This window comes from Felis catus, chromosome F2, assembly GCF_018350175.1.
Source record: "Felis catus isolate Fca126 chromosome F2, F.catus_Fca126_mat1.0, whole genome shotgun sequence".
In the NCBI taxonomy this organism is placed as follows: domain Eukaryota; kingdom Metazoa; phylum Chordata; class Mammalia; order Carnivora; family Felidae; genus Felis; species Felis catus.
Window position 1 is genome coordinate 58,122,238 of NC_058385.1, and position 22,939 is coordinate 58,145,176.

General features: G+C 39.8%; 1 protein-coding gene and 1 long non-coding RNA gene across 11 annotated transcripts in view; one reads left to right on the forward strand and one right to left on the reverse strand.

Annotated features, from left to right (window-relative positions):
• The window catches only part of CSMD3 (CUB and Sushi multiple domains 3), a 1,245,869-nt gene extending 1,239,684 nt beyond the window's left edge, over positions 1 to 6,185 (reverse strand). For 6 of the 7 annotated variants that reach the window (XM_045049906.1, XM_019823045.3, XM_019823042.3 and 3 more), the window contains exon 1: positions 5,774 to 6,185. In XM_045049906.1, the coding sequence (XP_044905841.1) occupies positions 5,774 to 5,951 (178 nt within the window). In that variant the 5' untranslated portion in view covers positions 5,952 to 6,185. The remainder of the gene's footprint in view (positions 1 to 5,773) is intronic. The other variant, XM_045049907.1, reaches the window with a different exon arrangement.
• LOC109496175 overlaps positions 1 to 22,939 on the forward strand; it is a 593,347-nt gene that overhangs the window by 185,779 nt on the left and 384,629 nt on the right. The window lies entirely within an intron of this gene.

Here is a 22,939-nt window from a genome sequence, read left to right on the forward strand (position 1 = left end):
GTTTGAGAGACCAAAGGATGACCATCAGCCGTGAGACCCCTGAATACTGGAAGGTATTCAACAAATTGATTTTTCTCAGTGACATTTGTAGAAGTGATATTCCTGATGAGAATGAGAGCCTTATAAGAGACCCAGTTCTGAGAAAATCTTGTAGACATGAAAATTGATCTCTTTGGAAAATAACATGCATCACCCACCTGCTCACTCTAAGAGAAAAGATGAATTTGGTAACAGTCGTGTCTGTCCTAACATCCTTAATAGACCCCATCCAGAATTCAAATCAGAACTGCCACTGTGTCCATAAACTACACTGTCCTATGAGTAAAGGTAAGAGAAGAAAGAGGTACTACAAAGGGAAGCTATGTTTAAATGGATCTATAGACAAAATGGCCTCAAGTTTTATCTGTATCTCACACATTTTCTTAATCCTACACATTTTTGCTAATTTCTTTTACAATCGTTTTACTTCTAATCTTTCAAACACTGGACTTTAAAGTACAAAATGGCATATTTTCTCAAACAGTCATGTTGCCTAAAGTAATCTAAAGTAACAGGTTCCTTAGTAGACACCTTGTTGGGTGCCTTCCAGTAATTTTTCAAAGTGGACAAAACATTGAAGCCATTTCTGGAGACCCTGATATTAAGTAGAAGGAAGTCATTTTTTGGTACACAAGAAATAAGTCGGAGACCACTAAAGTTCAGTTTAGTATCTTTCAGGTATTTGTATTTGAGATCTTAGGCAAATACCTTGCATTGGAAGGTTCCCACATGGGTACAAAGACATTAGTAATTGCTCTACCTCTTCTATATCCCACTTGTGATTGAGTTTTACTACATTTAGAATCATGTATAGATGCCATTTGCTGTTGCTTTATTATTTCATGTTTCCTTAGATACTAAACTGTGTGTTCAAGGAAAAGACATGTATACCCCAGATTCTATTCCACTGTCCCACAAATAGTAAGGCTAATTAATATCATGAAGAGTAAGAACAACTCCTGCAACTAAGTCTATGCTCCTAGAGTACTTTATTGAGTAATTCCATGCCTTTATTCCTTGAAGGATCTCAAAGGAGCTGGCATTAAGTTTGCAAGGGGCTGAAACCTGCTCCTGAATTATTTCTGCTCACACACATTTCTTACACTGGCTTGATGCAGCCTTCTCCTCAGCCCCTCGCCAGTCCCCCAACACCGGAAGATTCCGGAAAACACGGTGCTGCAAAATGACCTTTCAGAACAATTTCTAGGAGGTAACTGTCCAGGGGGAAGTTCAGCTCAGAATTCTGGGAGCTGCTCAACCCTTTTCTGGGCGGCAAATTGGGTTGGCTTAGCAAGTAGGTGGTGTCAAACCTCCCCAAAGGCGACGTGTTCGTGGGGAAGGGAATTCGCCTGATGCCTGAGCCCATCTTTTTTCAGTCGTCCTGCTTCATTGTTATTTTGTAATGTGCTGCAACCCCCTTGCGCCTCCCGCTTTTAGCCCTGAGCTGGCCATTCCCGCGGCGCTGGGAGAGGACCACACGGCGACTTGGATGACTCCATGCTGTTTCATTTCTGCCTTTTCCCCTAGGTTCCAACTAAACCCTTGTGCCTCCTGAACCCTGAACAGGACTATCTCCTGTTTCCCTTTCCCCCAGCCAGAGAGCTGGGGTGGGGATGAAGGGATCCTAAAAGGGCAGCAGGCCGTTTACTTGCTCTCAGAGTGAGTTTTTCGAACTCCCTAGGCGCCTGTCACTGGAGAATTTGAGTGAGGGGAGCAATGGGGTCAGCTTGGGGAAAGGGAGTTTTCTCGGTGCCACCACCGGAGAGCGCGACAGCGGTGTCCAGAGCACCACCATCTAGAGTTCGGAGAATATAAACGCACTGTTACCTGCCACGCATTTCCGCCTCGGACACCCACACCCCCGCGCCCACACGCTCCCGAGGCTTCCCGAAGGCCCGTTGGTGTCAATCCAGGTGGATCTCCTCCTCCCAACAATACACACGCACGCACCAAGGCCAAGTGAGGCGCTCAGTTTCAACCTCTGATGGTTCTTTGAAATTTCTTGGAGTCTGCCCTTCTAGAAGAAATTAAGTATTCCCAAAGAACAAGACTGAAGGATACCCGGTCAAACTGCAGCGGGACCCCTAACTCGAACACAAAATATTACTTCCCAGCACATGACTCAAACGTGCCAAACTAAAGGAAGGGTTTTGATGGCCGCGATGGAGGGGTGGGGTGGTTGCTTGCTGTTATTATTGTTCGGTGAGGTCTTTCACTCACTCCACCCCCTTTTGAAAAGCCCCCTCAAGACAGGACATTTTCTGCCTGGTCTCACTATTGCCTCGAGGGTGAGGAGTGAGGGTATCGAGGCTATCAGTCCCCGAAGACACGCAAGGGCCTGAGACTCCCCTCGGGGCTCAGCCACCCTGGCTTCCGTGAAAGGTACTTCTGAGTTCGCTGAAGAGGGTGTGAAAACCGCTCTTCCAGAAGGAGCTCTGTGACGGGAGTAATATCTCCTTGGAATCCCAGAGCACGCAGAAACGTGGATCCTTCTCGAAGTCCGGGGCCTGCCAGAGGCCCTGGAAGTACGCCCTGACGCAGGGCGTGGAACGCAGCGCACTGGCTGGAGCCCACCTGTCGTCCGAGGTCAGTGCCTTCCGGTACCTTCGTACGGTTCCTGCACCTTTGCGTGGTACCTTTTGCTAGGGTTGCGTGATCCCCCGAGACGGAGCGTGGGAAAGTGGCCCCGAGTGTCTGCTTACGTGGGCGGGACGTTTCAGCACGACTAGGAGATTCACAGTTTCTATCTGAGTGAAACCTCAACAGACACGCTGCAGCTGCAGCTGCAGGCTGCATTTCGGAAACCTCTGCCTGACTGCGCGCGAGCGTGCATGTGCTTGTGTGTGTTACAGCCTAAAATAGGCATGCATCGGGTCTAAGCAGCTCCCCACCCCAATTTAGTTTCCTCCGCCGGCCACCTTTTATTTGAGATCCTGACAGTGGAGATAAAATGGCCAGATAAGGCTGGCTGTCATTTCAACCCCATAGGAGCGGTTCAGGCCTACCACAGAAGGCCACTTTGTCTTCTGCTCTGAGGCGTTTCCTCCCACTGAGCCTCTTTGTCGCTGTTTGCAGGCAGAGGTGAGATACGAAGTGATGAAAAGTATGGGCAGAAGGTGGAATTTTGTGGCATGAGCTTTTCTCGTGGAACACCGCGCACCTCGGACTTCCTGAACACTCCTGCTATCCTGGAATAGGACCTGCAAAGCCCTTAAAACGCCTCCCCGTTCTGAGCTTTCCCGTGGGCCTGAGCGTCCAGAAGAAACAGCGTGGAAAACAAACTGGGGCATAGACGTTGGGGGGAACACCATTTAAGCGATTTCAGGAATCACGGTTTTAGGAAAGCCTTGAGGAAAGCCTTTCACTGAAGTGAAATTAGAATAAAATAAGAAGAGGGGAAAGGGGAGGATAAGCAACTGTTAAGATAGGCACCACCCGCCGCTAGGGAACAGGTCTAAAGCATACAGCCCATGTAAGTTTGTTTCTCAGAATTTGAGGACAGCGTTCCAAGTTGTAAAACATAGGGGAAATCTTCCGAGTGGCAGGTAAGTGGCAAAGAAGAATCTTATTACCACTAAATGTTATCTAAGTTCCAAAAAAAAAAAAAAAAAAAAAAAAATTGGTTTTGAACGGGACCAAAGCAGAGTGTGACACACTCCTTCTCAAATGCCCCTCAAACTGGAATATACTCAGTGGAGACCAGTGATCTCAGTCCAAAGTCCAGGAGCTGTGAGGAGAGGAGAGGGGTCCTGTTTCCAGTGCCATTTAAACCAAATTAACGCGCCCTTCCTTTCAGTGGCGCGTCTTATTCGGAAAATACGGTAGGTGCGGGCAGCCGGGCGGTAATTGCAGGCTGCGCGGTTCGGTGTTTGTCAGGCTGGCGTGCTCGCCCTGCTTCGGAGACTCCCTCCCCCCATCTGCCCCTCGAATGTGTTTTCGCTCAACAGGTATCACATGAAAACTCGCACTTAACCCCTGGTCATCCTCTAGCAAGAGCCACCCCAACATTTTTTCGTGCCTGGACCTGCTGCTGCCTCCCTGCGCCTTCCCCACGCGGAGCGCGCGTCTAGCAGTCAGCCCCAGGGCCATCCATGAACCACCGACTCCCTGTGGCAGACGAACTAAGCATAAATGTGAGGCTCCTCGCACGTCGAGCCGGCGACGGAAACGAACCCATTGTAAAAGCAACCCGAGACACGTTTTGTGCACTAGGCAGTGTAGTTACGCCGCTGAGGACAAGCGTTTTGCCTTAGAGCTACGCTGGAGGCTTCAGGAAAGGGCGGGGGGGGGGGGGGGGATCAAGCTTTAAGGAGCAGGTTGGGATTACAAGACAGTTGCTGCCACAGACACCGGAGGCGACTTCCTGGCATTTAGGGATGTAAATTAAAATTCGAGACATGCCACCCGTGGTTGCTCCTAATAGAAGGAGAGGTAACCCCTCCAGCTCCCTCCACCCAAAACATGAATTATCATTTCCACTGAATGCAAATGGACTGCCTTCTGTGGGGGGACAGCCAGCTGCAAGCTGGACAATAAACTGTTTCATAGAGACGCGGCCCGATTGCGGTTCAGAGAGGCACTCCTTTACAAAGGAAGAAGCGTCCAGTTTGTGTTGACAGCCGTGGTGCGCCTGGGCCAAAACACCCCCCACCCCCCACCCTCCACCCTCACCCACCCCCGACACACAAGACACCCGAGATTTGGAACTAGCTTCACTGAAAGCGACATCCACCGCATCTATTCGAGCTGCCATGAGTATGGGGAGGTGATTTTTCAAAAACGATGGCATGAGTCATAAACATCTCCTGAGTATTCTTTGCAGCAATTAATGGGCGGCAGGGTGCAGGAGAAGTTGTGGAACAGAACTGGGGATCTATTTTCTCCCCGAGGACAGCTTTGCTTCCAATGATTCCGACTGTCCCTTGCTTTCCTGCTTAGGAATACATTTTACATCCCACCCACCCCCTCCCCTTGTCTGTGCATGTGACACTCACTCTACCTGTCTGAACGCCGAGACTTGCTGGGGATTTTCTTTTTGGTCGTCAGCTAATGACTTTCCTCCTACCTTCATTCATCCCCAAAGGTGGATCCTTACACTTCGTGGCGTCTCAGACCCTTTTAAAGCCTCATTTTAAGCCAGTCCTCTACCACAGGACCCAGGGAAGCTCCCCTACCATTTATCAATGCACAAGAGCCCACGTAGTAATAATTCACATATGCATTCAGACATTTGTGTTAGTAGGGGGATGCTTGGAAGACCCCTGTGCCCTAATGCATTTAACAGCACATTCCTGGTATGTCAGTAACTTTGCGCCCTGAAAGGGTTAAAAAGCGTTTGCACGAGTGTCTTTAATATAAATAGTCTAGCCCAGGCATCAAACCCCACTGGTTTCAGTAGAAATCAAGGTAATCCTCACCACCAAGTAAAGTCTTGCAGAGGAATTCTGCCTGGATATCCACTAGTTAGAGGCTATACGAACCAACTCACGTATTCGTTTGAGCATACTGCAAGAATATTTATTGAGCACAAGCTCAATCACTGCATTGAACGCCAAATCTGGCAAGCAAAATGCATTTCCTATGGGGGGGGGGAGAGCTGTGAATCAACTCCTTCTTCAGTATTATTATCATTATTTTATCGGTGCAAATTGCAAAGTAAGCTACCAGCCTTTTTCCGGCGACAAGTCAGCTCACCAACATACAAAACAGGGGGGACCCCCGAAAGCAGACCTACCTTTCACACAAGACACCGTCAATAAAAAGACGAGATTCCAAAACGTAAATCCACTTTTAATCCCCATTTTCTTCATCAGGATGAAGTCCAGGCGGCCACATTTAGCGCATCTTCTGGTGCCAGGCTCCCGGGGTTTGGATTCCTTTGCTCGGCTTTCCCCTTTGCGGATCCCTTTCATATTATTCGCGAGCTCCTAATTCCTGCTCCTCAGCCCGGCGCAGTGGAGTTGTTGCTGTTGTTGGTGCGCGGTCACAGCTCGGAGTGAATGGTGTTTCTGGGATACCACAGCAACCTTGACGAGGACTCAACCATCTCTCCAACGGGGGCACAAAGTCTCTGCTACTCTGGATTCTGTCTTTTCCTGTGCTTTTTTTTCCCCTCCACCAAAATCTACCTCAATTCTAGCTCGTTATAGCAACCACCAGAAACCACTAGTGAGCTGCTTCTTCAAGCCCAGCTCCGCTCTCTGACAAACTCCCCACAATATTTGAAATTAAGGGGCTTGGTTTCTTTTTCCCCCCGAATGGATCAATTCCGCCTGTAAAAGCAGCCCGAGAAATATGATGTTAGTGAGCTCCCCATTGCAGCTTGTGAATACAGAAACATGTTTGAGGAATATTTTAATCGGAGGATCTGTGTTGCTTTTGGGGAAACCATGCTGATAACGAATCGGGCTCCATCGATGCCCACGTCCTTATAATGGGACATGTGTTACTACTGTAGTTGCAGTATATTTCAGGCAGGCGTCTCGCATTTATTATCCCATGATTTAATTGCAAAAGAAGATCAAGGAGAATAATTTATTTGCACACATGCATTTACATATGTAAATGCCTACGTGTGAGCCCGTAATCAGGTTTCTATGGTTCGGTAAACCGATTTCATCCGTGACTAGGGCGGGGGTGAGGTGGAGAGGGAGCCAGTCATTTCCCCAAATAGTTCGCCCTTTCATCCTCCCCAGCCGCTTTGGGGCTAATGTGTGCTGCAGTTAAACTACTTTATCTGTGGTAGTTATCTAGAACAGACTCATTTGTCTTAATTCTGAATCAGTCCCAAATATGTAAATGGAAGGTTTCTTTCAAAACGCACAATGTATGTATCTATACATCTGGACGTGGAAGCTCCACACGCCATTCAAGGGTTAACACTGCACAAGGAAAGAGTTCTTGCGCCATCTACTGGCCATCGCTCAGGTACCGGCTCCCTTTTCCCATCTATAGGGGATCCTGTTTGCTTCCTCCCAGGGTGTAGGGGAGCTGTGTCCTGAGACCAGCGCGTTTTGCCTCCTGTGTGCCGATTTCTTAGTCTTTTTTGTCTGATCCTGGCCCAGATCTAACAAACCGCAAGTTCCTTAGACTAGGTGCCGGACTGGTAATCTGACTTTTCTGGAATCTGATCCCATCTCAGGAGGGGGTAGGGCTGCCGCACTGGTTCTGGAATAGATATTTGCAGCGGTTCCTGGCTCCATTTGCTTGCTGAAGGCTATCAGGGGATCAGCACCTATCTGCAGGGCATTGTCAAGAGGACTGCCCAATTTGAGTTTGCATCCCTCCACATTGTCCACAAGTGATGCCCCCGTCCCATACACTCCAAGATCACCCTTGATCAGCTTTTGTCCCTGGGCTCAACGTGAAATTGCCGGCTCAGGGGAGCAAGGTTGTTGCATGTGGAGGGAATTCTGCTCCGGGAAGTGGGCACACTGCGAATGTCTATAGGGGTGCGTGTTGAGTGGGCTCAATCTGCAGGCGTAGGAAGGATTCTAAGCTCTCCGGGTACGTAGCATTTTGTGTGGGTCTACGATTCTCCCAGGAGTATGTGCCTGTGTGTGCAGTTGTGAAGGGTATGAGTGTGTGTGTATGGAAGGTGAGGGAAGGTGTGATTTTTTTTTAATACGTGGGTGTTTTCCCAAATGTGTTTGTGTAGTGTATATGCGTGTGCATGCATGTGTCCGCGCACGCGCGCGCGCATGTGTGTGTGTGTGTGTGTGTGTGTGTGTGTGTACTAGACAGGGATTTCTCCTCTGGGTGAGGAGCCTTAGCAAGAGGCAGAAGCTGTAGACGCCCAATTGACCTCATTAAATTCGGAGAGATAGATTAAGGGCGGTGTGGCCCCATACTGTTCCTTCCCACCAGTGCTTTCTTTTATGGTCCAATATGCAGGTTTTGAAGGGGAGTGGCGACAAGGTTGAGACTAGACCGCGATTGGGAAGATCAACGCTAAAAACGTCATTAGCTTGTTCAGACACCTTGGTGGCAGCGCTGACATTGATTTTAGTCAAGATGTTAGGGTTGTTGCTGCTGTTGGTGCCTTTGCCGTACTGAACAAGGAGTTAGGTGCAAACAAGTCCTTGGAACTTAATTGAAACACTTGACAAAACCCTTCTTACCAAGTGTGCAGAGGTTAATCACCTCAGCTGAATACACTTTGTATTAAAAGAAAACAAAAATCTTGGGTGCATGTAATCTATTTGAACACGTGGCTATATAGAACAGACAGGAGGACTTTAAAACAACAACAACAACAACAACAACAACAACAACAAAACTTTTCTTTTTCAAAAGAAGTATTTTAACAAGAATTATTGTGCAAAATGAACTTTGACGATGGGACCATCATGAAGAGACCATCATGAAGAGACCAATTTCTAATGTTTACTTTCAAACATGCTACTCCATTAATCCAATTATGTTTTCCTAAACGAATCCTGCATATCATGTCAATGTGAAGTTGTTAAAAGATTAATCTGAGAGCTCATAACATTTAATAATAGTATAGTTTTCAGTTTTTATGGCTCACAACAAATCATGAAACTTTTTTTTAACCGACATTTTCCAGATTCCCAGACATGGAAAATCATATTTTATATGATGAACAAAGATAATATAATATTAATCCAATACACTTAGTGTTGGATTGCACTCTTGTCTTTCCTGCTAAGCAGTCTCCTCTCCAAGAGAGCATTTCCAAAGGTATTCCAGAAACAGTATCATCAGCCAAAATTCTGGAGAAGTCCCTCAGTTTCTCCAGAAGGAAAAACACAGTGTCTAAATTTGGGAGGAAGAAATCATTTATCTCACCTAATCTGTAGGAAAGCAGCACAATTATACATAGATTTGTTTAAGACTGTTAGAAAATGAAGATTTAAAAAATAGCTAGCATCATCACAAGCATTAAGTGCTTACTGTATGCCCGACATTGTGTTATATTCACATGGCATATCTTATTCAATCTTGTTACAACTTGCTGAGACAAGTACTACAAATATCCTCATTCTTCTAGGTGAAGAAACTGATGCACAAAGTTAATTAGCTTGCCTTGCGAGAAGTAATATAACTAAAATGAAATATGAACCTGTGATGTCCAATTTCTGAATTAGCATGTTTGCCTACTGTATTGTCTTATGCTAGCACCCAAAGATGCTTGTTTTAAAATACTCTAATAACAAAAATGTGATTTTTATATAAATTTACCTGCATATTCATAGAAAAGTAAAGATTTATAAAATAATTGAAAGGTGATCAATTTTTAACATATGTGTGTACATGTATAAAAATCTTATTTTTTATTTTTTATACTTGTTGGTTAATTACTACCACCATCCCTTCCCTTTCATATACTTTATATACTTTTTTTTTTTTTTTACTTCTTGCAGCCTATTGATCTTCTCACATACAAGTTAAGGAAGAAAGTGACTTGGCAAGGATCATCAAGCCAATCACAATGATTAAGTACCCTTGAGAGCTTTTAGAAAGAGTTTAGATCAGAAATAGGTTCTTTACACTGGAAGTGTCAGATTTCCATTCCTTTTCAAGTCCCCCCAAATTCGCGTGGAATAAAACTAAGTTTGATCTCGAAACAGAGTGTAGTTGTCACTTTAAAGGCAGAAAATGTGCACCTTTTCAAGAATTGCTTCATATTAAACCAGTGCTCAGTATGTATTTACTCTGTTTTAGCATCACAGGGGCAACATCACACAAAAACGATAAAGACATAGTAAGTACACTGAGAGAAATCAACAAAGAATTGGTAAGAGGTTCCCTTTAATTTGGAAAAGAAGTATTTATACCTTTGACAAAGTTATGAATTTAGAAAGTGTTTTTTAAATTTATATTTATATCACAGATATACAGGTTTACATGAGGATCTTTTTCTAAATGCAGTATTTATTTTGTTATAGAAATGTTCCTGCCTGTTAGACTTGAATGTCCTCTTATTGTAGAGATACAATTTTTAATGAAAAGGCTCAAATTCAAATTATGGTTTTGTCAGGGTAAAAACAAACCAGTTAGAGTAAAATAAAACTGTTAATTATCTACAAGTAATCAAGCAGACCTTTTCCTACTTTTTTTTTTTTTTTTGCAGTTTTTATATAGAATGCATTGCCAAGACAGTAGGAGAAAAGTAAGAACTCATTTTCTCTTTTTTTTTTTCTGTAAATGCCCATTCTCAGATTCATCCTGTGTGACCTCCCCAAACCCTGGGAAATAAAACATTTGAATTTAAATGTTGACCCTAGAATAATGAGGGGATTCTAATTCAAGTCTATATATTTCCTCGATTTGCAATAGTTCCTATTTGGTTGAGGAGAAAAGAAAGAGATCTAATGTTCATGATAACATAACTTGTCTTTAAACAATCATATTTAAGGATATAAATTATCAGGTAGATAAAAGTATCTGTCCTGCTATTAATCAGGGGGTATTCCTGAGAGGTGGAGATGAGCCTCTTGGAAGTGTTAACTACGTGTGCCTTCCTAGGCATTCATTCCTCTTATGTCCTGACTCCTCTTTCAGTTTCAATAAGAGTGAGGCTTAACAGGTATTTCAGTCTTTTAAGCTTTAGCCATATTAAGAAGGTCAGAGACTGAAGTTTCTATGTCACATAAGGGTAATAATTTTAAAGAGTGAGAGAATGAAAAACCTTAAAACTGAAGGCAGTATCTATTGGTGTATCCATACAGAGCATACTTTGACTTCATAAAAAAGCTTGTTTAACATGAGTTACATATGCAATAAATTTAGTGCATTAATATTCAAACTTTCTTAAGTGGTGTATACTAACTAAAGGCAATGCAATATATAGTATATAAATAGTTAAATATAAGCTATATGAGCGCATTTTCCTGAAAGAAAAGAACCATGGTGAATAGCTGGGGGACATGTAGTCCTAAAAGAAAAAAGTAAAAATGGGAGAGAATTGTAAAGATCTTTCTGTTTGTCTTGGGGTAAATTTCACTCTCCTGCTAACCATAGGCCTTACATCACTTAACTTGTCTCGGCATAAAGGGATAGAAATTAAAAGTCAAGCAAAAAGTGTCTTTGCTGAACAATCAGGATAATCCAGGTCTCTTCTTTCCATAAGGAATAAAGTTGTTTTGCTGACATAATTTGAATAAATCTCAACTCCCAGTGTAGCAGATCTTTTTTATCATCATTTCTTTATCTCTAATAGTTACGTGATATCAGCCTCAAGTGAACTTGAGAATAAATAAATACTTAGAAAACATAAAAGTGTATATTTAAAAAAATACCAAATCTATCAAAATTACTGTCAAAATGCAATGCGTACTTGATTTCATACCCTGAAGTTATCTGCCAGTTAACTCATTATCATCTCTTAAAAATATAGTAGTCTGACTTTATTATCATCTGCATATTCTCTGCTAATCTTCAAAATTGATTATAATTTCTTGAGATAAATATATATTTTCAAATCTTAAAACCACTAATACATTTTATTGCAGCTTTTTAGTCTATCATATTAGGTAGGTAGGTAGGTAGGTAGCATGTATGAGACCTTCTTTATTTTGTTTCATTTATCTACTTAAACATCAGTTTTATGGAATTTTACGGAGAAATCTAAACACTAGCAGTAAAGAATTTTACAACTGAACGTTAATTCTGGAAAAGGTGCATGTATTTGCTTTTAAATTATATTGAATCACAATATAGAAGCCCAAGCTAAACAAAAAACAGCCCACAGGTAGAAGGCAAGCATATGTCACCTGTGCCTAGAATTTCCTTTCACAAGACAGAGAAGTGGTTTGGCTGGCGATAAAGCAGAATTCATCAACTTCTTGTAAATAGAATTATGAAGTTATTTTCTTCTAAATATTTATAATGTCTTAAACTAGAGGAACCATTAATAATAAGAGTGATGGAGGTTTCACAAATTTTAAGTCTGTAATCCATATATGTGTATACATATGCTTGTGTCTGAACCATGTTAATAGTATGAATATACATTACTGCATAATTTGATCCAAATTTTAAACTTCCCAATGATCACTAACAACTCTGTTATTTCACTGGTTTTTCAAATTTATCTAAAATTAACAAATGTTGAAATATATCCTAGAATAAGAGTGCAGGAAGCCAAATAATATAAGCATCCCTTCTTCAAAGGAAGATAACAGTGACCTTGACTTAAAACGATCATTTTGGCCACTAAAGGAAAGAAAATCAATGAAGCTGATTTTGGTTTGGCTACACAGAATCCAATTTGGATTGTAAGTGCAAATATCTGTCCCATCTGGATGGGGATCAATTTCATCTTTGCTCTCTGTGTAGAAAGTATCATTCTCATCTATGTGCTCATTCATTTATTTAAGAAATCATTTTGAGCTCCTATTGCAAGGAAAAAGAAAAAAAAAACAACAAGAATTACACATTGTTTTCAAGGAGCTTACATGTAACCGAAGAGGTAGAATATATTCTCAAGTAACAATAGTGAATATCAGTGTAGCAGAACCACTTTAAGAGGGATGCCTATAAAATGACAAAATGGTGGGAGATTGTTTATAACTGGGAGAACTGGAAAAAGTCTCAAATAAAGGAGATAGATTTAAGCCATTCTAGAATCATCAGGGATATTTGACAGGAAAAATTTTAGTGGAGCTGTTGTTTTCCAGAAACATTACGAGTTAGAGAATACAGGAGCACATTTAGAATTTAGTCAGTTGGGTTACCTGACATCTTTAGAGAAGTCATGGCAGATGAGGCCAGAAAGATGAAACCGGCAGGGAGAGGTGGGAGTTGGGAGACAATAATAATCCTTGCCAATATTTCCTACAATTTTTTTCTTTAGTTGGTTGTAATGATTGGTCACTTCAAACAAACCTCCAGTGGCACATTTTTAAGCAACTTAATCAATGGATTGTTTCATTGAATTAGCAAATCAATTTGTTTTGTTATTGTGTATGCAGTGGTTTATAAAAAGAATCAATTTAACCTTTCAAATTGATTGAAGTCATCAGACATTTATTATAAGCACACTAAATAAGGTTCATTAATTATCAAATGATATAATTAATATAAATATATAAGAGTAACAAAATAGATAATATATAATATTAACATATATCTGTGGTTAAGTCTAGAATATTTTTGTCTCTGATTGTATATAGTAACATTACAAATAAGTGCTATATTTGAAAATGCATAGAGAATTTACCTCATTATCCAATATATGAATACCAATCTGAATTTTGGGGAGATTTCCACATGCCTGGAGTAGGTTTGAATGAACCCTGAGTCTATTGCATGACATAAAACTTCATTATGGATACAATAGCAACAGTATCTGTTAGGAGGTTAATCTATCCAACAATTGTAATGTGATCACCACTCAGTTTGTCCATTTCTATTTTTTAGAGTGTGCTTCTCTAGAGAGGAAAATAATATTGATCCTTATTTTCCCAATAAGCTCAGCCCTTTTCTAAATTAAAAAACAATCAAAACACAATCGAAGCAAACAACAATAATGACAAAAGAAACAACAAACATAATAACAAAAATAATAAATGACTATTTCTGGTTAGTATCTTGTACTGTCAGTGATTGTAGAAAGTGGGGAGAAGGAATATGATGAATGAACACAAAGTCTTCCTTTCCAAAGGAAAAACAATTAAATAAATGCTTTACTAACTCTGGATCAGCATGTAGTAACACCCTTAAGGTAAACAAACTATGGGCCGCCTGGGTGGCGCAGTTGGTTGAGCGTCCGACTTCAGCCAGGTCACGATCTCGCGGTCCGTGAGTTCGAGCCCCGCGTTGGGCTCTGGGCTGATGGCTCAGAGCCTGGAGCCTGTTTCCGATTCTGTGTCTCCCTCTCTCTCTGCCCCTCCCCCGTTCATGCTCTGTCTCTCTCTGTCCCAAAAATAAATAAACGTTGAAAAAAATTAAAAAAAAAAAAGATAAACTAGGATTGAAAATGCCTTTAGGGTAAGGAAGCTATAATTTTTTAATAAGGGAATAAGCCTTAATTTTTCATCTATAAAATGGGAATAGTTTTACCTCACAGAGTTTTTGTTAACTCTTTCAAGAGTGTAATAGTATAAGAAGTTATGTTTTACATTTATTACTCCATACCTTTTCATATTACCTTTAATGTGTGAATGGTGAACTCCCACCAAAAATATTTCCAAGTCCTAACCCCTGGAACCTATGAATGTGATCTTTATTTTTGAAAACAAACAAACAAACAAACAAACAAACAAACAAACACTTTGCAGGTATATTTAAGATAAAGATCTTGAGATGAGTTCATCTTAGATATAGGGTGGAGCCTAAATTCATGGCAAGTATCCTTAAAGAAGAAAGAGAGGGACCTAAGGCAGAAGGGCACAGAGGAGGAAACAGATATGATGACTGTACAAGGATGGAATGCTAGAGTGCTGGCGATCACCAGGAATTAGGAGACAGGCACAGAATGAGCTCTCTCTCAGAGCATCCAGAAGGAATCCATCCTGTTGACATCTTGATTTCAAACTGTGAAAGAATAAATTGCTATTGTTTTAAGACAAGTTTCCAGTAATTTGTTATGGCAGTGCTCGAAAATAGTACAGTACCCAGAATTGCCAATGACATTTGTCTTATGAACATGACTACTAGATTTCAATTTGATCTCTGATACCTGTAATCTCTCTTCCTCTCCCAAATACCCCCAATGGGCTCTTCTTCCTGTCCCCATCCTAAATGGGAGCATTCCTCACTGGAAAATGTTGAGATCTCTATGAAATTTCATTAATATTCCTATATTTCAAAATACTTATCTATTCTTATGACTATCACCTCTTTTAGGATGAGTTTTGTATAAATCTGTGTCTGATCTAAAGCTCTCAAGCCCCAGCTGGAGCCGTAGCCACATACGTTTTGTTCTCTTCTTAATATTCCAGACTCAGTGTGTACTCATCCTCTCCCATTACTCCTCATTCCCCAAATTTGCTTCTTCAGATTGAACTTCCCTGTAATCACTGCCTTTTTCATCCCAGCTACTCAGTCAAAAACACACTTTTATGCCTCTTTCTTTCTTATACTTGTGGTAGAGTCAAATACTAGTATCTGAAAATGTATCCTTTATATTAGACTCCACTGTGACCCTATCCATCTACTGCCCTCATCTGAGCTAGGTAGTAGTTTTCTCATGAATATGTTATTATAGGGAACCCGCCCCCCCTTCTCTCCCCCCCCCCCAGTTACCCTGACTGTGTTCAGGCTTGCAGCTTCTGCTCTATTCTAATATTCACTGAGTATAATAATTTTATCATAGCTTTTGCCCTCTCAAACAACCTTCATGGATCTCCATTATTATTATCTTCAGGATAAATTGACGGTCTTAAATCTCATAGACAAGCCCATTCATCGATATTTCCTCAGTGTGGTGACTACTTTCTGATCAATGCACAGTCTGAATGTGTTTGTATCCGCAATGTTGCTCTCTTGGCCTTTAATACCTGGGTGGCTCAGTTGGTTGAGGGTCAGACTTCAGTTCAGGTCACGACCTCATAGTTGATGGGTTCAAGCCCTGCATCGGGCTCTGTGCTGACAGCTCAGAGCTCAGAGCCTGGAGCCTGCTTTGGATTCTGTCTCCCTCTCTCTCTGCCCCTCCCCCACTCACATTCAATGTCTCTCAAAAATAAATAAACTATTTTTTTTTTGAAAAATACTTGCTTATCTGTTGTTAGCCTGTCTAAATTCCATCAATGCTGAGTTCAGGTCTAATTATCTCCAGGCATGTTGTATTTGTCCATTTCAATGGACTTTAAGCATATCTTTGTTTTTTAAGTCTATAGATTATCTTGTGACATTTATCACTGCTTTCCTTTACATTTGCTTTGTTATTTGCAGTTAATGTCTTGGTAAATACATTGAAATGTGCTAGGATTTAACATGTATCTTTAAAATCTCCACAATATACCCTTTTCATGTTATACACTTAATATATTTTTGCTGAATGCCTAGTATATAACATTTTGGCAACTTAACTCTTTGAGTTTATTTACTATTTAATTGATGTAAACATTGGTGTGTGTATGTGTATATGTATGTATGTGCATATATGCCAGAGAGCAGGGGGTGGGGGGAACGTACATGGTGCAAAGAAAGAAAAGAAAGGAAAGAAGGTTTGTGTCCACTAACATTAATTATAATAAAAGGTTTGAAACTAATGCCAGAAAGACGACTCTCCGATTTCTTCCTTGGCTCTGAGACACTCCAATTTCCCATGCAAAAGCAGTTCTGTCTAACTGTTTGGCAGATTGTTTGAGCTGGAATTAAATGTGCACAGCTGGTACCATCTGCTGCAAATTTTTTAATTCTTGTTATCTCTTAAACAGCTTTTGGTTTTGTTTTATTCATAATTCATTTATGGAGAATGAGGAAGACCTTTCAGAGTCTTAATATTGTTTAATGGATGCATTGCTGGTTCACAACTTAGTAAACAATGGTAGACTCTGGTTTATTACTAATACTAAATATGTACCTAGCTTTACTGATGACCAGACTTGTTTTCAAACTAAATCCAAGGTTAGTTTTGAATAGTCAAACAAAGTAGTTTTTAAGTTATGTGTTATAATAATAGCACTTCAGTTATTTACCTTTGTTTTTCATTGTGTTTTTCATTTATTTTCTTATTTATTTTACAACTGAAGTCTAGAAATTTGAATCATAGTTTCCCAGCCAGGAGAAAAATCCAAAACCTAGAAGTTATGCCTGATTTCTCTGTTTCTCTCACCTCTCTCTTTTTCTGTTTTCTTAACATCTCTCAAATGAGTGTCTGCCTATGAATCTCATCATCACCGAATTTGCAGACCCTCGGGCCTCCACACCCCCACTTCAAACCAGTTGATTCTGCACTGAGGACTTGGAGTAATCTTTCTGGAACCTAATTCTGATCATTAAACTCTCCTGCTTAAATTTCCCCAATGTCTACATATATCCTTCAAAATACATTTGAAAAATCTGTGCATTTCTACCAGTTACAGCTGCTCCCCTTTCCTGACATTTGCTCCTTCACTTCTGTTCTCACCTTGCCTGAAAAACTCCAGAATAGGCTTCAAACCGAACTTCAGATAACAACAACTTCTTCTTCTTCCTCTTCTTCTCCTGCTCCTCCTCCTCCTCCTCCTCCTCCTCCTTTTCTGTTTTGTAGGGTTCATTTTTTATTCTTCTTGGTTTGAGCAAAATGACCTTCTTCTATGTCCCTATAGGAACTTGTGCATAATACTGTTGAAACATTTATCATAATATTTTGCCATTTTTTCCGGCTTAGTCTTTGTATTAATGTTTGTGGCTCTAATGGAAAAAGTGTCTTTCTTTTTTCTGCCAAAATTCAAATACTAGTTCAGTGCCCTGTAATATTAGACCAATGACAGATTATTTAATTGATGAATGAGTGAATGAATGAACAACTGGATCTGTAGTGAAATTGGCAGACAAAAATTCAACTCATAGTAGATAAATATAAGTCCTCTCATAAGTGGAGGCAAGAAAGTTATTTTTGTCTGGTAGTATATACAGGAGCACATATTGAAATACCTTTTTTTCATCGTGTTTTAAAATTATCCTCAAGTAATTGTATCCTAATTGATTAAAGATCTTAAACACCTTTAATCAATGGGAATAAGGGCAGCCAGGGCAGCTACTTGAGCTGCATGGGTCTAAATTTAGTTTAGTATTGACGGAATACATGTTGATTGGTTCCCTTGCAACTCTGCACAGAGAAAAGCAGTTGGCTTTTCCTTTAGTCTGACATTTGCTTGATCTGGCATGGATAAGATATATCATGCTCAAGGCATCCTGCTTAAGTGCAGAATAAAAATATGGGGAGGCTTGGTCAGGTAATAAATTGTATAAGTGCCTTTTCAGAGTATTTAAGAAGATAGAACATGCAAGGAGAAAATATGCAGAAAAATACAGCAGGTTCTCTGGTATTGTGGAAGTCATGTCGGAAAGCTTCCTATTTATGGTGCTTTGAGATGCATGCCGGTCATTCTGCAAAATACTAGAGAGAGATGTTATGACAGTATCACAGCTCATTTTTCTGGCAGATCATGATTTTGTGTTAGTCAAAATCTGATGATGTCGAAAGGTTTTCACCCTGGAAGTAGCAATTGGATTTTTCTGTGACGTGAATAGGTTATTCTTAAAATTTTTGTGTCCATCAAAATGACCTAATGACCTACTGAATCAAAAAGGATGAGAGCAAGGCCCCTGCATTTTTAATGTGCTCCTTTATAGCAGAGGTTAGAAGAAGGGACTGAATTTCATGTGGATCTGTTTTCCCAGGAAAGAGAAGAGGCACTCCGCCCCCAGGTCTACCCAAGCAAGATTTTAGGTGCCATGAGCTACATAATGAATGGGAAAACAAGCATTAAAAAATGTTAAATATAAGAAAACATCCCTGCTATTATAATTAATTGAACTGTGTCATATATATGTGTGTGTGTTTGTGTATGTGTGTGTGTGTGTGTGTATAAACTAATTTGTTCTCAATACAAATTATGTAATTGGATCCTTGACATACTGTCAAAATATCTAGAAATCACACTAATCAACTAATACAGAGAGACCATAAGAGAGCTGGGGCTGGAAGGGGCAGGTGGGAATACCATGCTGGTAAATTGTTGGTGAGTAAATTATGCTGCTGCTCAAATAAACAGCTTTGCATCAGTTATTTGCCTATACTTATATAGTTTGTATGCAGAAGTATCCTGTAATTGACTGCCTTCCTTATACATAGTACAGTTGAATGTTTGATGCACCTGTAAACTTTAGTTTCCTTTTTCCCTTGCAGAGGAAACCAGTTTTTAATTTTGGTATGCAACAAAAGCCATTGGCATTTACATCAGTTGTAAATATCCCAATGTATTAATTTATTAGAAAATTAATACATGTAGGATACTGAAGGTAGATTGACTTCTAGACATTGCATTTAAATGTTGTGTAGCTGGATAGCTCTATCAATCCCTAATATTTTTATATTTCATTTATGTAATTTTGACATAGCAGCCTTTCCATATTGTATATGTATTGTGCCAGTAATAAAATGACTTGTTTCAGGTATTTATAACTCTGGGTGAAAACTTCTCTCAGATCACAGAATTTTCCAAATGTCTGAGGGCGTAATTATTTAGGTGCCATCCAAAATAATTATTTTGAATAGAAATCACTCTCAAATGCAGTACATATTTCCTGTACCTAAAAAATTGTTTTGATGACAAGCAGTATGTATTAACATCAATTTCTATATGGTGTGATATAGCTCTCTGATGTGACTCTTAGGCTTTAGGTGACAGGAAGATTGAATTCAAATTGCTGCTCAGCTCTCCTAATAGCTTCTGACTTACGTACCTTTCACTTTCGTTTTGCCCCTGGTTCTGACATGATGTTATTTGGCATTATTCAGAAATTCCTCTGTTCTAGACTGCATATGACTGTCCTCTCACCAACATGCATACAATAGATTTTGAGAGACTTATTTTAACCAATATATTTGTTTTTGGTTCTTTTTACTTTTGTTTTGGTTTGTGCAACATAGTTTCGACTGTCCTTTTTTCTCTGGTTTATAACACTTTGATTTCCTTTCTAGTTGTTACCTCACTCTCCTGTCTCCAGTCTTTATAGAGCTGTCTGTCAAGGTTTCTGAAGATCCCTCGCCATACATGGGCATAGGACCTAGCTTTGTTCATTCTGATTTACCTTAGATCTTTTAAATCTTGAATAGTGTCACAAAGACCAAAAAATGATTAGGTAAAAAAAACAAAAAAACAAAAAAAAGCGCAAAAAAACAACAACAAAAAAAAACGATTTATCATAGTCATGGAAACCAAAACTGTAAATTACTTCTTACTGCATTGATCTTTCAGTATGCTCTGGTTCCTCACTTTTCTGCATCTATTTTTCAGCTAGTTTTTTCTTTTTTTAATTTTGTGAGTGACCCCAGAATCTCTATAATGAATTCCCATTTTGCATCTGCTATCTATAATTGATTTCTATTGCTTATCCTTCCCAAATAGTCCCATAATGCCTATCAGATCAAGATGGCAAAAAAGTTGCCCAATGTTTGGAGAGGTTTGATTAAGACTCTGTCCACTTGCATTTTAACCTTTCCTTAAGTTAGAAATTCCCAAGAGGTCTTGAATAGATGAAAAAAAAATCCAAAATCCTGGGTCCCCATTAAGCAGTTTTCCTTTTTCTATAGATAATATAATATTTTGTTCAGTGTGTGTTCCATTATCCAAAGCACTGGTTATTACTTAAGTTCACAGTCACTGGTTATTACTTAAGCAAACTGTCACAACCACTACGCACAGCTCCTATTTTCTTGGCCATAATAAAGTCACCCTATGTTGGTATGGATGGTACACGTCTCTCAGCGCCTGTCCCAGAAGCTTGTACCCAGCTAGTTGTGGTGATGAGGAAGGTGACCAGGTGGTCTGACACCATGACAGCATGAGTGCTGGAAGATGTGGATTGGAAAAATCTCTTTGTTCTGACTCTACTGTACAAACTACATTCCTACCACTACTTCCTACCCCTCTGGCTGGACAGTTCTGTTCTCCCATTTTTTTTTTGAAATTCTATGTTATTTAAATAATTCCTTGTAAGGTTCATAAAATATTTTTTGAAAAAAAAGCAGATGATGAGTACACACACGTGTGTGTTCACATACATATCTATATGAAGTGACTACAAATTGGTTTGATAGTGGGGGTCATTTACATAATTTTTATCATTTTTGTAATTCATACTTTTCTGGCAGATGGTCACTTCTCATTTCTGCCCTTTCAAGCTCTCTGTTCTGCAGACCTATGCCAACCAATCTATTTTTCACCTTCTTATTTGTTTATTCTTATTATGGAAGAGCATGGAAACCACACAAGTAGATTATGTAATATTGATTCAGTGTAATAAGAAATAGGATCTCAGAGGGAAAATGAGAGTCACTATTGCTAATATTGTGTGTGTTTCAATGTGTGTAATATGTAATATTATTACATTTCTCTGAACCCTTTTAGGCTTATTTGCTAGAACCTATGCCTGTATTCTCTATTAATGGACATTGTTAGATAACTGAACCAGAACGGGGAGTTAAGTTGTTTCCTTACACTTGTTATTTATACCAAACCTCTGAGTTGATGAAGATAGGAATTACCTGTAGGGAGTTTAAGTTGCTTGTTGATGGTCACAAGTTTAGTGGACACCTAAAAAAAATGTAATTGTTGCCCCAGTTAGATTCTTTTTTTTTCTCCACAGCGTCTGTGTGTTTTGCTGTTAAGGCTTGCACCTGCAGCCTTCTTGAGAGACTTGTCCTTGGATATCAGTATGGAAAACCTGAAGTACCCAGGAATCTTTGTCCCACCTACTGCTGGAGCTCACCCATTGCCAATGCTTTTCTGGGGTGGGGGATAAAATCTCAGCCCCTTTGTCTCAAGATGTACGGATTTTAATGTATAATTTATATTTCAGTTTTTCTTCAAGGGATTTGGCTGAGTGTGAGACTTTACGTAAAATCCAGACTTGCTTACCTTTTCTTTCCTTGTTGTACCACACTGACCCATCTTAGAGCCTGAGGCAAAAAGAAAAATACGGACCCATATGTATACTTTCCAAAATATTCTCCTATCTCTTACAAGTACAAGAAGTTAATATAAGCTGTACAATTAAGAATCGACTATATATAGGGGCGCCTGGGTGGCTCAGTTGTTTGAGCGTCTGACTCTTCATTTTGGCTCAGGTCATGATCCCACATTGGTCCATCTCTTTGCACACCATTGTCAGCTATCAACAAACTTATTTTGCAGGACAGTTGGGACTTCTGGAGTGATTGAAATGGCTATTCTTACTGCACAATAGGACAGGGTTATAAAACAGAGAATAGCACAGCAGCTCATCTTTATTGAAAAATTGACATTTTTCTCATAATGCCTTTTTTTGTATTAATTTCAATGTATGTATCCTCTTGCATGAAAGTAGAATTGATCTTGATCCCTGAGTTTTGTAGCACGCTCTTATATTTCGCACCTGAGGCCTGTGCCTCCCTGGCTTCACTGTCACCCAGGCCTTGCTCTCCTGTCCTCCCCGCTCTCCCTTTTCTGGTTTCTACTGGGAACTCTTCAGTATTCATCATTTGGCTTCTATGCCTGTGTTGTCTATTAATGGACATTGTTAAAATACGAGGCAAATCCTCTTCTTAGGAGCAGTTATGGAAGAACCTGAACTAAAATAATGAACATGCACAACTTAGATTTAATCACAGAGTGGACTTATGACCAGTATTCTTTCTATGACACTGGACTTTGCCTTGTTAAATAATTCTGCTGCTGCTGTTTAAAGTTGCCTTAGATGCATACATCTGCTTACATCTTACAAGAAATATATTCATCCTTTTATACAATTTACAATAATTGTGTTTGCTTTGCATAGAACTCAGCACTTATATTTTTGTCCCCATGAATACGATTTGTTATATACAGTTGAATGCATGATCGATTTACATTCTATTATTTATTTTCCAAATCAATCATCTCACTGTAAATAAACATTTACTGTTCTATAATCCTAACCACCTTAGACAGTATTAGAAACAAACAAGCAAACATTTGCTGCTAGCCAAGTTAGAACACTTTATTTCAAAGTCTAAATCAAGGTGTATTAAAAAGGCAAATTTATTTTCACTAACTAGATAAAAATGAAACCAAATAAAGAGAGATCGTAGTTTAGATTTTGTGCCATTAAATCATAACAAACAAAAATGCTAACTCTAGAAGAATTTGACATCCCTTTCAGGAACTGTGTCCATTTACGTAATGAGTTTGATAGGATAAAGTGACATATGTGTAAGGTATTTAAATTTTGTGGGCATATGACACCAAATAATCAGTAT